The 17808-nt window shown below is 46.8% G+C and overlaps 1 protein-coding gene across 5 annotated transcripts; it reads right to left on the bottom strand.

Annotated features, from left to right (window-relative positions):
• Window positions 1-546: 546 nt before the first annotated feature.
• LOC127333027 (uncharacterized) lies at window positions 547-12019 on the bottom strand. Of its 5 annotated transcripts, none has more exons than XM_071826071.1 (5): window positions 11193-12019; window positions 9836-9921; window positions 6754-8625; window positions 5585-5670; window positions 547-4374 (listed from the first exon to the last, which is right to left on the bottom strand). In XM_071826071.1, exon 5 carries the CDS (start codon window positions 3810-3812, stop codon window positions 2394-2396), a length of 1419 nt encoding a protein of 472 aa, XP_071682172.1. In that variant the 5' UTR covers window positions 3813-4374; window positions 5585-5670; window positions 6754-8625; window positions 9836-9921; window positions 11193-12019; the 3' UTR covers window positions 547-2393. The 5 variants fall into 5 exon arrangements, with proteins under 5 accessions (XP_071682172.1, XP_071682175.1, XP_071682173.1 ...); XM_071826074.1 differs by having other exon boundaries at window positions 11188-12019; XM_071826072.1 differs by having other exon boundaries at window positions 6943-8625; window positions 11004-12019.
• Window positions 12020-17808: the final 5789 nt, after the last annotated feature.

A 17808-nucleotide genomic window follows, 5' to 3' on the forward strand; every position in this document is an offset into this window, starting at 1 on the left:
GATTGCGCCGTCTTGAGGTACTCGTGGATCTTGTGTACTTTCTCTTCGGCTTCACGAAGAACATCCGGGCCAAAGACTTGGCTTTCTCCGACTTCCGACCAATTCAGAGGGGTACGGCATTTCCTCCCGTATAAGGCTTCAAAGGGGGCCATCTGTAAGCTGGCTTGATAGCTGTTGTTGTAAGAGAATTCTGCGTAAGGCAGGCAGTCATCCCACTTGGATCCATATTCCAGTACACATGCTCTCAGCATGTCCTCCAATATCTGGTTGACTCTCTCAGTCTGTCCGTCGGTCTGAGGGTGATAGGCGGTGCTGAAATTCAGACGGGTTCCAAGTCCTTCGTGCACTTTCTGCCAGAATCTTGAGGTGAATTGCGATCCTCTATCTGACACTATCGACTTCGGGGTTCCGTGCAGGGCGACTATTCGGGAGATGTACAGTTCAGCTAACTTTGGGCCTTGGTATGTGGTCTTGACGGCGATGAAATGGGCAACATTGTACATACTATCTACAAATACCCATATTTAATCATTGCCTTTGCTGGATTTGGGCAGACCGGTGATAAAGTCCATTCCTACGGAGTCCCACTTCCATTCTGGAATCTGTAGTGGTTGTAGCAGTCCTGCGGGTCACTGATGTTCCGCCTTGACTCTCTGACAGATGTCACACTTGGCGATGTAGCTGCCGATTTCTCTCTTCATTCCATGCCACCAGAATTGTTCCTTCAGGTCTTGATACATCTTGGTACCTCCGGGGTGGATTGAGTAAAGGGTGTCATGGGCTTCTTGCAAGATGACTTGCTTCAAGTCTGAGTCCGATGGTACGCAGAGGCGTTCTTTGTACCAAAGAACTCCGGCTTCATCTACGGTGAATCCAGGGGCTTTTCCTGTGGCTATCTGCTTCTTGATTCCATCGATGCTATCGTTTCCTTTCTGGGCTTCCTTAATCTGGCTGATCAAGGTGGGTTGCAGTTCGATGCTGGCTAGGAATCCTTCACTAACAAGTTCCAGTCTAAATTGTTCGAACTCATGAAACAGGCTGGGCTGCTCGATTGCGATCATGGAGTTCAACTGACACGGCAGTCTGCTCAAGGCATCCGCTACCACATTGGCCTTGCCGAGGTGGTAGTGAATCTCCATGTCGTAATCCTTAATCAATTCTATCCATCTGCGCTATCTCATATTCAACTCCTTCTGGGTGAAGATATATTTCAGGCTCTTGTGGTCGGAGTAGATCTCGCATCGATTACCCATGAGGTAATGACGCCAAACCTTTAAGGCTAGGACCACGGCTGCGAGCTCGAGGTCATGGGTTGGGTAGTTCTGCTCATGTTGCTTTAGCTGTCTGGACAGGTAAGATATGACTTTGCCTTCTTGCATAAGCACACATCCAAGACCAATCTTGGAGACGTCGCAATATACGTCAAAGGGCTTGGTGATGTCGGGCATGATCAGAATTGGGGCTGAGGTCAGTCTACTCTTGAGCTGTTGGAAGCTCTCTTCACATTTGTCAGTCCATTCGAACTTCTTGTCCTTCTTTAACAGTTGGGTCATTGGTCGAGCGATGCTCGAAAAGCCTTCTACGAATCTGCGGTAATATCCGGCTAATCCAAGAAAAGCGCGGACCTCGGTTTGGGTGGTTGGGGCTTGCCATTCCATAACAGTTTTGATCTTGGCGGGATCTACGGCAATTCCTCCTGCAGACAAGATATGTCCCAGGAATCCTACTTCCTCCAACCAAAACTCACACTTGCTGAACTTGGCATACAACTGGTGGTGCCTAAGGGTTTCTAGGACAGTCTCCAAATGCGGTTCATGTTCCTCTTCGGACTTGGAGTATATAAGAATGTCATCGATGAAGACAACGACAAACTTGTCCAAAAAGTTCATGAAGATCTTATTCATGAGATTCATGAAATAAGCGGGTGCATTGGTTAATCCAAACGACATGACGTTGTACTCATACAACCCATATCTGGTGGTAAAGGCAGTTTTTGGAATGTCGGTGGCGCGAATCTTCAGCTGATGATATCCAGTTCTAAGGTCTATCTTTGAGAAAACTTTGGCTCCTGTCAACTGATCAAACAGGTCTTCTATCTTGGGTAGGGGGTACTTGTTCTTGACAGTGACATCGTTAAGCTTACGGTAATTCGTACATAAACGATTTGCACCATCCTTCTTGTCCACAAACAAAACTGGGGATCTCCAGGGGATGCACTAGGTCGAATCAAACCTTTGGCTAACATATCATCGATCTGCTTCTTCAGCTCCACAAGCTCTGTTGGGTTCATGCTATAGGCTCTCTGTGCTATAGGTCCAGTTCCGGGGATTAACTCGATGATAAACTCGATATCCCTATCCGGGGGCATACCGGGTAGATCATCCGGAAACACATCAGGGTATCGACAGACAACCCTGATCTGGTCCAGAGTTGGCTTGGCTACAGTTGAGTTGCAGGTGAATTTTTCTGGGTAGTCTTTCAGACACATGTTCTACTAGGATACCGGTGCTTCTAGTCATGGTGATGGCTTTCTTGGCACAGTCAATCAATCCATGGTGTTTTGACATCCAGTCCATTCCTAGTACGACTTCCAAACCTTTGGTTCCCAAAATTATCAGACTGGCATAGAAATCTACTTCATGGATTCTGATGGGTACATTTTTGCAAAATTTTCTGGCTTTGGTGGTTGATCCGGGAATTTGAACTATCATAACATGCTTCAAACTGATAGGTTGAATTTTACTTGTTGATGCAAAGTCTTCAGTGAAAAAAGAATGAGATGCTCCGGAATCAAACAACACTCTGGCAGGGGTGTGGTTGACAGAAAACATACCTAGTACAACATCTGGTGCTTCCTGGGCTTCTTCGGCGTTCATGTGGTAGAGATGGCCGTTGCGGTTATTGGGGTTGTTGGGGGCGAACTTCTTGCCGGTGGAGACACGGCGTTGTTGCTGAGCCGGTGCTGCGGTGTTGCCTGCGAGCTTGGCGAGCCTCTTGGGACACTCGTTGGAGTAGTGCCCCACTACACCACACTCATAACAAGTGATGGTGGCCTTGTCCTTGGTTGCAACGGGGATGGTGTTGCTCCTAGTCCTTAGAGCGGTGTTGGTGTTGGTGTTGTTGTTGGGGGCTCTGGGCGGAGCGCGGTTGAAGTTGTTGTTGTTGTTGTTGTTGTTGTTGTTGTTGTAGTTACTGTTGTTGTGGTGACCTCCTGGCCTGGAGTTTCCTCCACTCCGGTTCTGATAACCGGGGCGCGAGTTCTGCATCTGGGGCTTGTTGTTGTTGTTTCTTGGAGTGAAACCTCCGCTTGAGCTAGGGCGATACTTCGCGGCATTGCTGGGCCCACTCTGGTGCATCATGCGACGCTTGCGGTTCTCATTGGCTTGGTTCAGCTTGCCTTCCATCTGGATGGCGGAGTCCACAAGGGCTTCTAGGTCGACGAAGGGGATGTTGACGAGGACAGTCTGCATCTCATCATGCAGTCCGTTCAGGAATCTCTCCTGCCTCTTCTCGGTGGTGTCGGTCTCGTCAGGGGCGTACCTTGACAGTGTAAGGAACCTATCACGGTATTCTACCACCGTCATGCGACCTTGCTTCAGTTCAGGGAACTCATCCCTCATCTTCTTGATAAGAACCGGGGGTACATGGTACTTGCTAAACTTGAGCTTGAAATCTGCCCAAGTCATGAATTGGCCTCCGTTCATGGCACGGGTGCTTGTCCACCAAGCGCGGGCTGGTCCAGCAAGATAATGGGTTGCAAACAAAACCATCTCATTGGCTTCCACTCCGGCTACTTCGAAGTTGTTCTCCATAGTCTGGAGCTAGTCGTCGGCGTCGAGTGGTTCCTCAGTCTTGCTAAACAGCGGAGGGTTGGTGTTCTGAAAATTCTTGAGCTTGGATCCGGGATGATCATGATTTTCATGACCTTGATTGGCAAGGTTCTGCAGTGCTGCGATGTTGGCTTGGCATTCAGCTCGTTCAGTCTCCCTGTCAGCAAGTGTGACGCCCCGAAACCAGTACCATGAGGATCCCAGCGAACCCGCCGAAATCCGCATGATATCGATTCAGAGACGCCCTCCGACACGACGTGCACGAAGAATCACACACGTGATGCCAGAGGAATTAACACGAGCGGTAACATTACAACAGGATTACAATAGAGCCCACAAGATACATATATATTACAACAACAACTCCAACGAGTCAAGATACAAATAGATACATACAAAGATCCAAATCATAGAGAAGATCAAATACGTCCGAGTACGGACAAGATACAAATTGGACTAAGAGTCCTGAAGATAACCAGTGGCGTCCATAACCCTGCCCAGGCCAATCCGGAAGGGTAACCTTGCTAACGTCGTCATCTCGTACCTGTCAAAGTCGGGCCATCGGTTGCCGACAAAAGGGGGAGGAGACAAAAAGAAAAGAAGGCGAGGGTAAGTACCAATGGCACGTACTTGCGAGACAAGACCAGCTATGCTCGCTGGTGGGCGGTATAAACTTCACCCGGCTATATGTGGAGTTTAGCGGCAGCAAAGCAACTAACCAATAGAGACACGCTACAACATTCGTCTATTAGAAAAGGTGAGAGAGCGCATAATCTAGCAGTTCTATACTCTGCAATCATAACACAACCGATGCGATCCCCCTTCGCCAAGAGGTATTGCAAAGGCACACACACTTTTTGAAAAGGTTTTATTAGCAAATTATTAACAACAGGAAATAAGGTGTAAGTTGTTCTATGATCAAGCTATACAATTCCAAGTCGTCCATAACCGCGGACACGGCTTATCGATAAGATGTACACCCTGCAGGGGTTGCCCAAATGTAACCATACGCATGCTCGAACCCACTTACTACAGGTGGAGTCTCACATCAAGACCGTTCCCAATGCAAGAGAAAGTTTAATGGGAGCCACCCAACTAAGCTACCCGTGACGAAGTTCGGCCGTACTCCGATACGGACCCAGAGGTTGCGATGGCGTCCAAGGCGGGCACTAACGACCGGCCAAGGATAAGTCGGCACGCAATATGAGTACAGTACAAAATATAAACACCCGAAGGCAACAAGAAGTAAATCGTGCATCGTGCATATGGGCAAATAAAACCAAGGTTGTGGCTCCCAATAAACAGACTCGAGGAAAGGTAGTGGGTGATGGGGGTCCCATTCCCCCACGTACGGGTAGAGCGCTCAATCTCGGAACAGATAACAAGAACTCGGGTCCTAGGGGACATTAGCGAGTCAAAGTTCCGATGCTTTCGCAAAGGGGCTCACAGATGCCTCTGCTTACAATTTTAGTTGTTAACAATAAAGTAAAGTGTGATTATCTCCAACAAAAGATATAGCATGTGATAACCTCCCAACAAGATATCCCGAACATCTCGAGATATCAACAAGACCCTAAACTCGCCTACGACTCGCAAAGCTGGCAAACAACAAACAATAGGCAGGGCGAGGAGGTGTATCTCGGACATATAGGTAACAGGTGGATAGGACACGTGACACAACAGAATCGCAACATAAGGATAGCAATAGATCAAAAGAGCATGTAAAAGTAAAATAGGTGAAGGGGTGGGCTCGCCTGTGAAAAGCTGCAGAAGAACTTGTCGGAGAACTCGTCGTATCTCACATCAACGCTTCGTGATCCTATCCGGGAAGAAGCAAATGCTGGACAAACAACGGGTGCAAGTCTTACTACTACGGCAAAAGAATCAGCATGCTCGAGATGATATGCATGACATGGCAAAGATGGTGCAATGCAATTATCCAAATTAAGCGGGATCGGAATCCGGCCAAACAAATTATTAGGTTCGAGTTGCATTTCCTACCGACAAGTTAAGTGTTGATTAGCATGGCAACACAAGGCATGGTGAGCTACACAAAGTTAAATGGAACCGGGACAACACATATATATAATATCCCACATATTCCATATGTTCCATATTAAGTGTCATTGCAAACTATCACGAGATTGTATGATGCATGATGAAACAGCAAGCATGGATGGCATAATTAAATTACTCACATTTTCTGATAAATTTTCATATACAACACTTTTATATAGAGATATAGCTTGAAAGATAGAAAATAGACGGATTTGTAAAAAAAAATAAGAGGAGAGACAGATGGCTTGGATCTGGGAAGTGGCATGCGTTGGCGTGCCAAAAAGGAACTGATTTAACTTGGATTAGAACCGGGTTATCCTGGGCTGATACATGGGTCGCTAGCTACTGGATGAACAACTGTGTCACACGAAACCTGAAACCCAAAACGGAGAGCAAAAAGTGGTTGCCTCGGCTGATGCCTTTTGTTGATATATACTGACGCGTGTAGAGCTAGAATAGATCAAAAACATAGAATCGTGAGGGATTTTATGGTGGCTGTAGCGCGTGTGCTAGTGAAGATGATCTGTGAGGAGGTGAGGAGGGTGCTGTTGTCTGACGAACTGAAAACTGAAACAAGGACCAGAATTACTGAAACTGAACAAGGAACAGAACCGCGCGCCAGAGACCAAGATCGACGATGGCGACCTGGAAGAAGTGATGCTGGAGATGTGTGTGCTGCTGAAGGAAGCGCGGAGACGCAAAGATCTCCACGGACATATGCTCATGGCGAGCCGAACGAGCTCCGCACGACGAGGACGACCAAAAGGATGCGGTCACCAGCGGGGCGCGCGGACAGACGTCTTCCAGAAGAACGATACAGTGATGGGAAACGAACTGGGAAAGGGGCTTCAAAGGAGATGCTCACCCAGGGGCTTGATGGTGAAGAGGAACCGCTCGGGGACGTGAGACGACGCCGGGGAAGCAGATGAGCGCGGTGGTGACCATGGCGAAGATGCACTCGTGCAAACAAAGGCGACAGTTTCGTCAGATTTTGGCGTCGCGGAAACGGGATCATATGTGTCGAGGGAGGAGGGGAAAAGAAGGATGACCTCACCGGGAAGCTGGCGAACACGTCAACGGGGGCGGAGGAGCTCGGAGGCGGCCGGAATCGTCGCCGGAACGTGGCGGTCGGAGATGATGTAGACGAAGAACTCGACGATTCCTTGATCGATTCGCTGCGCGTGTGTGTCGGGGAGGATCAGGGTCGCACGACGGAGCTGGAGGTGCCCTCGGCTTGAGAAGAGGTGGCCGGAAACGTCGGCGCGACGGTGATGGGTGCCGGTATTTTCTGAGCTTCTGTGTGAAGATATTTTCTTCCGCTTGTTGACTTGCGTGGAGAGGAAGAAGGTGGGGAGAGGCGTGCTCGAGGGTGCTTGGTGGTTGCAAAGGTCCAGGATGAGGATATGGAGGCAGAAAGCAAAGTGGTGGTGGCTGGTTTGGTCCATGGCGTGAGGACAACCAAGAAGGAAGCAAGGCTGCGTGACTCGTCCAGATGGTGGAGGTGGAGATTAAATGGTCTGGCTGGCTTCTTCTTCTCTTCATACTGTTTTGATTTTCTTCTCGATGATTCTTCCTTGAAGGCAAAGAGAAAAGGAAAAGGTTCCAGAGAAGGAATTTCAAAAACATTTGGAGGAACTTTATAAACCTTAGGAAAAATTTAAAATTAGGTTTTGTAAAATATCCAAAATATTTGTAGTATAGCTTTGTGTTTATTTAAAAATAAGAAAATAGAGGGAGGGTTCAATATAAAAACCTTATGAGAGAAAGAAACAAAATAAGTGGGGTTTATAAAATAATTTTGTCAAAAACATGGATGATATGATGCATATGCTATGATGATGCATAAAAGAAAAAGAACAAACAAAATCTATTATGGGTATTATCCCGGGCCGTTACAATCGACACCACTAACAAGGGATCGCGCCCCGAGATCCCACCTCAAGGTACGGGGGAGAGAGGTGAACTATCGGATGTTCAGGCGAAGTGTCGAACTCCTCGACACCACTAACAAGAAGTCTTGCTCCTGCTTGATCGGCGACACCACCAACAAGAAGTCGTTCTTCTGTCGTTGATGATGCGCTTCCGTCGGGATCCTCCGAAGATCGAACCTATTAGGATAAGGCAAAGATCGTCCAACCCGCGTCGGAACCTAAGACTCGGAGAAACTCGGATAAGAAAGAAGACTCAAAATCGCAATGGTAAGAGGAGAAAGAATTTAGGTAAGGAGAAAAATCAGAACTAATCAGGACTATCCAACGAATTTTAGAAAATAGGTTTGACACGCTAACATAACGTCCGTTGGCAAGGTTATCCTACAGGCTGGACTAGTGGGGTACCGCAACCTGAGCTCTGATACCAACTTGTGACGCCCCGAAACCGGTACCATGAGGATCCCAGCGAACCCGCCGAAATCCGCATGATATCGATTCAGAGACGCCCTCCGACACGACGTGCGCGAAGAATCACACACGTGATGCCAGAGGAATTAACACGAGCGGTAACATTACAACAGGATTACAATAGAGCCCACAAGATACATATATATTACAACAACAACTCCAACGAGTCAAGATACAAATAGATACATACAAAGATCCAAATCATAGAGAAGATCAAATACGTCCGAGTACGGACAAGATACAAATTGGACTAAGAGTCCTGAAGATAACCAGTGGCGTCCATAACCCTGCCCAGGCCAATCCGGAAGGGTAACCTTGCTAACGTCGTCATCTCGTACCTGTCAAAGTCGGGCCATCGGTTGCCGACAAAAGGGGGAGGAGACAAAAAGAAAAGAAGGCGAGGGTAAGTACCAATGGCACGTACTTGCGAGACAAGACCAGCTATGCTCGCTGGTGGGCGGTATAAACTTCACCCGGCTATATGTGGAGTTTAGCGGCAACAAAGCAACTAACCAATAGAGACACGCTACAACATTCGTCTATTAGAAAAGGTGAGAGAGCGCATAATCTAGCAGTTCTATACTCTGCAATCATAACACAGCCGATGCGATCCCCCTTCGCCAAGAGGTATTGCAAAAGCACACACACTTTTTGAAAAGGTTTTATTAGCAAATTATTAACAACAGGAAATAAGGTGTAAGTTGTTCTATGATCAAGCTATACAATTCCAAGTCGTCCATAACCGCGGACACGGCTTATCGATAAGATGTACACCCTGCAGGGGTTGCCCAAATGTAACCATACGCATGCTCGAACCCACTTACTACAGGTGGAGTCTCACATCAAGACCGTTCCCAATGCAAGAGAAAGTTTAATGGGAGCCACCCAACTAAGCTACCCGTGACGAAGTTCGGCCGTACTCCGATACGGACCCAGAGGTTGCGATGGCGTCCAAGGCGGGCACTAACGACCGGCCAAGGATAAGTCGGCACGCAATATGAGTACAGTACAAAATATAAACACCCGAAGGCAACAAGAAGTAAATCGTGCATCGTGCATATGGGCAAATAAAACCAAGGTTGTGGCTCCCAATAAACAGACTCGAGGAAAGGTAGTGGGTGATGGTGGTCCCATTCCCCCACGTACGGGTAGAGCGCTCAATCTCGGAACAGATAACAAGAACTCGGGTCCTAGGGGACATTAGCGAGTCAAAGTTCCGATGCTTTCGCAAAGGGGCTCACAGATGCCTCTGCTTACAATTTTAGTTGTTAACAATAAAGTAAAGTGTGATTATCTCCAACAAAAGATATAGCATGTGATAACCTCCCAACAAGATATCCCGAACATCTCGAGATATCAACAAGACCCTAAACTCGCCTACGACTCGCAAAGCTGGCAAACAACAAACAATAGGCAGGGCGAGGAGGTGTATCTCGGACATATAGGTAACAGGTGGATAGGACACGTGACACAACAGAATCGCAACATAAGGATAGCAATAGATCAAAAGAGCATGTAAAAGTAAAATAGGTGAAGGGGTGGGCTCGCCTGTGAAAAGCTGCAGAAGAACTTGTCGGAGAACTCGTCGTATCTCACATCAACGCTTCGTGATCCTATCCGGGAAGAAGCAAATGCTGGACAAACAACGGGTGCAAGTCTTACTACTACGGCAAAAGAATCAGCATGCTCGAGATGATATGCATGACATGGCAAAGATGGTGCAATGCAATTATCCAAATTAATCGGGATCGGAATCCGGCCAAACAAATTATTAGGTTCGAGTTGCATTTCCTACCGACAAGTTAAGTGTTGATTAGCATGGCAACACAAGGCATGGTGAGCTACGCAAAGTTAAATGGAACCGGGACAACACATATATATAATATCCCACATATTCCATATGTTCCATATTAAGTATCATTGCAAACTATCACGAGATTGTATGATGCATGATGAAACAGCAAGCATGGATGGCATAATTAAATTACTCACATTTTCTGATAAATTTTCATATACAACACTTTTATATAGAGATATAGCTTGAAAGATAGAAAATAGACGGATTTGTAAAAAAAATAAAAGGAGAGACAGATGGCTTGGATCTGGGAAGTGGCATGCGTTGGCGTGCCAAAAAGGAACTGATTTAACTTGGATTAGAACCGGGTTATCCTGGGCTGATACATGGGTCGCTAGCTACTGGATGAACAACTGTGTCACACGAAACCTGAAACCCAAAACGGAGAGCAAAAAGTGGTTGCCTCGGCTGATGCCTTTTGTTGATATATACTGACGCGTGTAGAGCTAGAATAGATCAAAAACATAGAATCGTGAGGGATTTTATGGTGGCTGTAGCGCGTGTGCTAGTGAAGATGATCTGTGAGGAGGTGAGGAGGGTGCTGTTGTCTGACGAACTGAAAACTGAAACAAGGACCAGAATTACTGAAACTGAACAAGGAACAGAACCGCGCGCCAGAGACCAAGATCGACGATGGCGACCTGGAAGAAGTGATGCTGGAGATGTGTGTGCTGCTGAAGGAAGCGCGGAGACGCAAAGATCTCCACGGACATATGCTCATGGCGAGCCGAACGAGCTCCGCACGACGAGGACGACCAAAAGGATGCGGTCACCAGCGGGGCGCGCGGACAGACGTCTTCCAGAAGAACGATACAGTGATGGGAAACGAACTGGGAAAGGGGCTTCAAAGGAGATGCTCACCCAGGGGCTTGATGGTGAAGAGGAACCGCTCGGGGACGTGAGACGACGCCGGGGAAGCAGATGAGCGCGGTGGTGACCATGGCGAAGATGCACTCGTGCAAACAAAGGCGACAGTTTCGTCAGATTTTGGCGTCGCGGAAACGGGATCATATGTGTCGAGGGAGGAGGGGAAAAGAAGGATGACCTCACCGGGAAGCTGGCGAACACGTCAACGGGGGCGGAGGAGCTCGGAGGCGGCCGGAATCGTCGCCGGAACGTGGCGGTCGGAGATGATGTAGACGAAGAACTCGACGATTCCTTGATCGATTCGCTGCGCGCGTGTGTCGGGGAGGATCAGGGTCGCACGACGGAGCTGGAGGTGCCCTCGGCTTGAGAAGAGGTGGCCGGAAACGTCGGCGCGACGGTGATGGGTGCCGGTATTTTCTGAGCTTCTGTGTGAAGATATTTTCTTCCGCTTGTTGACTTGCGTGGAGAGGAAGAAGGTGGGGAGAGGCGTGCTCGAGGGTGCTTGGTGGTTGCAAAGGTCCAGGATGAGGATATGGAGGCAGAAAGCAAAGTGGTGGTGGCTGGTTTGGTCCATGGCGTGAGGACAACCAAGAAGGAAGCAAGGCTGCGTGACTCGTCCAGATGGTGGAGGTGGAGATTAAATGGTCTGGCTGGCTTCTTCTTCTCTTCATACTGTTTTGATTTTCTTCTCGATGATTCTTCCTTGAAGGCAAAGAGAAAAGGAAAAGGTTCCAGAGAAGGAATTTCAAAAACATTTGGAGGAACTTTATAAACCTTAGGAAAAATTTAAAATTAGGTTTTGTAAAATATCCAAAATATTTGTAGTATAGCTTTGTGTTTATTTAAAAATAAGAAAATAGAGGGAGGGTTCAATATAAAAACCTTATGAGAGAAAGAAACAAAATAAGTGGGGTTTATAAAATAATTTTGTCAAAAACATGGATGATATGATGCATATGCTATGATGATGCATAAAAGAAAAAGAACAAACAAAATCTATTATGGGTATTATCCCGGGCCGTTACAGCAAGCAGGGTTTGCAGCAGTTGCATCATGGCATCGTTGTTGGTGCGATTGAGAGGGGCCATCTGAATATAGAGAAGATCACGAGATAAGAGGGAAATTTCTATGGTTTATTTTGAGTAAGTTCATAGAATTTGAAACTTGAAGTCTTTTCATGAGAAACACAACATTCATTCATTCATTCAACACACATTACAAACTAACACTTAACACTTCCCATGGTTTTAAGAACCATACTCTAATGCTACGATACAACGGGCGAGTTACAACTCACACCTACATAAGTGCTCAGGTGCAACTACTCCTCATCGTCCACATCGATCGGGGCGAAGATGTCTCGTCCTGCCTCCAGGAACTCGTAGTCCTCCTCCTCGGTGAACTCGTCCTCCTCAAAGTCGTCGTCGTCACTCAGGAAGGCTCCTCCTCCCTGAAGGTCGATGCCTCCATCATCTTCCTCCATTTCCCTCAGCTGGTCCTCCTGGGCCTTGACAGTGGCCTCAAGATATGCTATCTTGGCGCGAAGGCGTACAATCGTAGTGTCCTTCTTGGCACGCTGCTGGCGAAGGGTCTTGCGGTCGCGGGCGAGTAGCTTGATCGCCTCACCTTGCTCAGCAATGTGAGCATGAGTCTGGTTGACATACACGCGGGAGGCGCCCAGATCCTTCTGAGTCTGGTACAACATGAAGTCGAGGTACTCAGCATGGTGCCTCAACTCCGAGTGCGGCTGTAGCTCCATGGGCACCCCCATGGCATCGCGCCTCACGAGATGCGCGAAGCGAGAGGCGAGGATGCGCACCACGTTCTGCCCGCAGAGGCGAGCAAGTGACTCCTGAAGAGCTCGTGCGAGACCGTCGAGCCAGTTGTTCTCGCGGAAGGAGAAGAGGATCCTCTCCGAGGTGGGACGCTCCATCTTGCCCCTCAAGTCAGCAGTGATGATCCACTGCAACTCCCCTCCAGGCTGGTCCTCCACCTGAATTCCGTGGAACTCAGGGTGGGGGCGTCCGAGGAAGTCCGAGAGGGCGTTGAGGTCGTGCTCGAAGATCAAGCTTCCACCATTCCCAAGCTGTTAGAACTTGGTGTTGATAGGTTCATTCGGCTCCATCTGAAAGTGAAATGGATGAGTAAGTTAGAGAGTGAACAAGTGTGGAAATTTTTTAAGTAGATTCAAATAAGGAAGAACATGATTCACCCAATTTTGACAAAGTCTCAAGGACAAAAGTGGAAGTAAATTTTCACAAATACTCCTTTCATTTGATTTCAAAGTTAAGTTTTTCTGAACGTCCATTCTAACCAGAGTCTTCTAAGGTCAAACAATGGCTCTGATACCAACTTGTCAACACCCGGATTTTTAAGTCTGGATGCCTATTATGTCATACATCGCAATCCCAGGAATATTGTTGTTGCGAGGCATAATAGTTAAGTATCACAATCATCATTCATTACAAACCATATTGTCTTACAATTGGAATCACATCATCCATATTACACGAATAGTTGATCTATTGATCAACGAACAAACACAAGTTTATAGCGGAAGCGTAAGATACAAGGACTCTCTAGTCCACAGGCCAACGCTTGACGTTGGAAGACTCCTAGTTGTCGTAGGCGTCCTGCTGGTCATCTCATTGTTCATCTTCATACTCTGGCCATTTGAATAGCCAGGGACAAAGCCGTGAGTACTTCAAGTACTCGCAAACTAATACTAAAGTAAGTGCTAGACAATTCTAGTAAGGGGTGCTAAGCTCTAGTTTATTTGCATAAAGCCAGTTTTAATTCACAAGTATTTGAGAAAAGGCTTATTGAAGTACTACTAACTCAAGTGGGAACATTAGTGTCATTCCCACCATTCAAGTGGTGATTTCAATTCAATTCACCACTTCACCAAAATTTTCAAGAATTTGACATTGGACACTGTATGACCTTTCCAACCGTCCGTAACCGTGGACACGGCTATTCGAATTGGTTTACACTCTGCAGAGGTTGCACACTTGTGCCACAACATTTGATTTCATCCGTCGGGATTACCCCGAATCATCGTAACACAGTACACGGATCATCAACCATAACCTTTCACTTACAAACCCTAGTATGAGCACCTCTCCCCATGAGCTTGGCCTCCCAGTGAAGACCAACTGTCAACCTGGGAACTACACAGGGCTTGGCCGTATAATTCACCTCAATTCACATCATTTCTCAACAACGGAGGCAGCCTCGGCATAACCCCTATGATGTGTGTTCAGAGGGAACCCATACTAAGATGCATAAATTTCCAGTTAAGCCCTACCCATAATCAGGTATTGTCAGTTTTATCAAAAATCACCATCTTCTCTTGGTCACATTCACCTTCAAAAATCATTCAATGGAAGGACTCATCATTCCAAGGTTTCAAATTCATTTCAAAGTCACATGTTCCCATCTAGAGTAGTCAAGTTTTAATATTTAGCACTAGCACTAATCATGAGGGGTGCTAAACTCTAGCTTTGCTAGCTTGAGACTAACTTTTACTACTCTAGTAACCTTCTTTCACTTTGACCAAAGTTAACTATAAAAGTAACTCTTTAGAAGAACAAGTAAAAACTTGTAAGGTTGAAACTTGGGATAGGCTTATGGTAAGAAAGGTAAGACTAATGGTGCCTTGCCCCAAAGGGCTTTGCACTTTGCAAGAATATTAGCTTGCCTTGGTAGTTCTCAAAGTTCTCCTCTTCCTCCTCTTGGTAGCAACCTTCTTCTTCCGGGTATTCTCCGGTGCTAGCGTCTAAATTTGAATACGAGTATAATCACTCAACTAATTTAATGGCTATTCCCAACATCACATATATTCACACAAGCTATTCTAAGCACACACTTAATATAATTATGGTGCCTTGGTTGGGTTGCTTGAGGAGAAATAATTTCCTCTTATTTAATATGTAAATGATAGTTTCCATAGGGTTCTTGAGAAATAATTTCCTCTCATTGAAATCTTCTTAAGATTTAATTTCTCAAACAATCATACATGAATTTATGTTGACCTAAATCAACCATTCATGGTCATCATTTGAGAAAATGATTTAAATAAGGTAGACCACCTCATACCATTTAATAATTCTACAAATGATTTAATCTCCAAGTATTTCATATAAGAGTGTTTGACCAGGGGTTCAAACATCACATGAATTCATTTGGGACAAGATTTAAATGAAGTACAATACTTCATATGATTTGCATAATAGTTTTGGACAATATCACTTAAGTAAACTAGCCATATTGTCCATTAATTAAACTAGGGCATGATCATGCAAAGTGATCACACCATTTTCTTGCAGAAACAATTAGTGTAAGTCAAATGTGAGCTATTGGAGTTGGAATTAACTAAATATCTATTATGGTTGATTTTTAATAATTATTTGAGTATGAAAAAGTCCCTGCCTTTATCTTTTTATCAAATTAATTCTACAACAGATCTTGAGGTGGGACCAGTGGCATGTTGTAGAACTTTTAACTAGCTTTCCAATAATATGAAATTTGTTAAATTTGGCCAAGCCAAACAGATTCTATGAAATTTCTAAGTTGGGTTCAGTATTGAATTGATTTGAATTGAATTATATCGAATTTGAACTAAACGGGTTGGCGGGAAACAGAGTGGGCCGAAACAATTTGAAACGCAGAAAATCGGCCCAGTAACGCGTCCAGCGCGCGTGGGCTTGCTGACAGCATGGGGGCCAACAGTCAGCGACTATGTAATACCGAATCGGTATGAGCTAACGTGGGGCGTAGGATTAGAAAGCAGATCGACGGCTCAGAGCCATCGTCTTCTCCGGTGAGATGTCGAGTGTCTGGCAGCGAGCCTAGGGGGTCGTGGGGCTAACCGGTGGTCCGGCGAGCGGCGGCGGTGTTCCGTTCGGGGTTGTCGACGATGGTGAAGCAGCCTGTAGCAGTGGTGTCGCTCGAGGAGGCTCGGTCGTCGGCGATTGCACCAGGGCTTCCGCGGCTCCGATCGCTCGATTGAGCTTGCTCCGGCGACGATTGGGTGAGTGGGGTGGCGGTGGAGAGTCAAGGACGGGAGGAGAGGGTGATGGTGTGCCTGGATTGCTCAGGGGAACTCGGTATTTATAGAGAAGCTTGGGTGCTGCGGGGCAGGGTCGAAGTCGACAAGCGCGCGGCGATTCCGGCGAGCGGTTGGGCTAGGCGAGGGTGCAGCGACGTTCTCCTCGTCCAGGCGAAGCTAGAGGTGGCAACAGCATGTTCGGGCGGCGTCTGGAGCCCTCGCATTTCTTCCGTGTCTGCGGGCGGCGTTCGCGGGATCTGCTTCGTCGTCTCCGGCGGCGGCGGTCCAGGGGCTAGTCGTGAGCGTGTCTGGCATGTGTGAGTTGTCACGGCGGTGCTCGACGAAGTGCTGGAGGGGCCAGGGGCTGCACGTGATGGGGGAACGGCGCGTGGCCAGGCGTGTCTGCGGCGTGTCCACGCGCGACGCGAGCGGCATACTGGGAGGTTTTGGGCACGCGTCCTCCGGCGTTGGTCATCGTCAAGCTCGACAGTGGCGGGGCTAGGGAGGTGTAGGGAGGTGTGGTGGCGCGCTGGGGCACGGTGGCCAGGTCTGGCGATGAAGGGAGAGAGGGGAGGCTCAGCAAGGTGGCGCCATGGCCGGCATGGGTGTGCATGCATGCTATGCATTGCCTCCCTAGGGTTGCTGTGGTGCATTGAGGGAGAGAGGGGACAAGGGGACCAGGTAGAGAGGTTTAGGGCAGGTTAGGGTGAGTAGATCACTATTTAGAATAGTGTGGCATTTATTCCCTATTTGGAAATTTGTAAATTTTGTCCAATTTCAAATGAGTTCAAAGATGGCAAGATTTGAAAAGTATGTGCTTGGTTGAGTGGTAAATGACCAGAGAGAATGAGGTGTGGTGGTGGAATTTCCAAATTCAAAGTATTGCAAAATTTGCTAAGTGTGAGATTGTTCCACATAACAAAAAGTTGCAACTTTGCATGAGCATAGATTTTTATACAAAGTGAATTTGGCATGGTGGTCTTTACCAAAGTTGTTCACCTTGATATGTTCTTGAATGTGGTGCAAAGAATTGGCCAAGTGTAGTTTGGAAAAATTGAATTGCAAGGGCTCAAATTAGGGATCAGAAGATTTGACCATTATCATATGTGATCCAAATTTGAGTTTGAAATTCATTTGATTTGTGTTTCTTTGATTCCAAAAGTTGTAATAAGTGTTTAGTATTTATTCAACTAATGGTGAAGACCAAAATGGTCTAGGGTGAAGATTTTTAAAAATGGCATAAACCATATGTGAGGGTTTTAGGGTTTTTCTTTTATTTGATTTCTTTCTCTTTTTGATCTATTTGGTTTGTGATCTTCACTTGATCACATTAGGGTTTTAGAGTTCATCACATAAACATAATAACAATCATCATGGCATATCACTCAAATGCACAAGTCCTATGCATGGCACTATATGCAAATTAAAAGTTTTTGTTGGCTCTGAATTTTGAATTCTGGAATTCTTCTAACTTTCTTTTTATTGAAATTTGGGATGTTACACGCCAGTTCCTGTTTTCTGCTGTTTTTGGTTTCAGAAATCCTACACAGGAAATATTCTCAGAATTGGACGAAACAAAAGCCCACGGTCTTATTTTCCACGGAGCCTTCCAGAAGTCCGAAGAGGAGACGAAGAGGGGTGACGAGGCGGCCACACCCTAGGGGGGCGCGGCCCCACCCTTGGCCGCGCCGCCCTATGGGGTGGGCCCCTCGAGCGTCCCCCGACTCTGCCCTTCGCCTATATATTCTC

Source organism: Lolium perenne, chromosome 2, assembly GCF_019359855.2.
Source record: "Lolium perenne isolate Kyuss_39 chromosome 2, Kyuss_2.0, whole genome shotgun sequence".
Taxonomy (NCBI): Eukaryota; Viridiplantae; Streptophyta; class Magnoliopsida; order Poales; family Poaceae; genus Lolium; species Lolium perenne.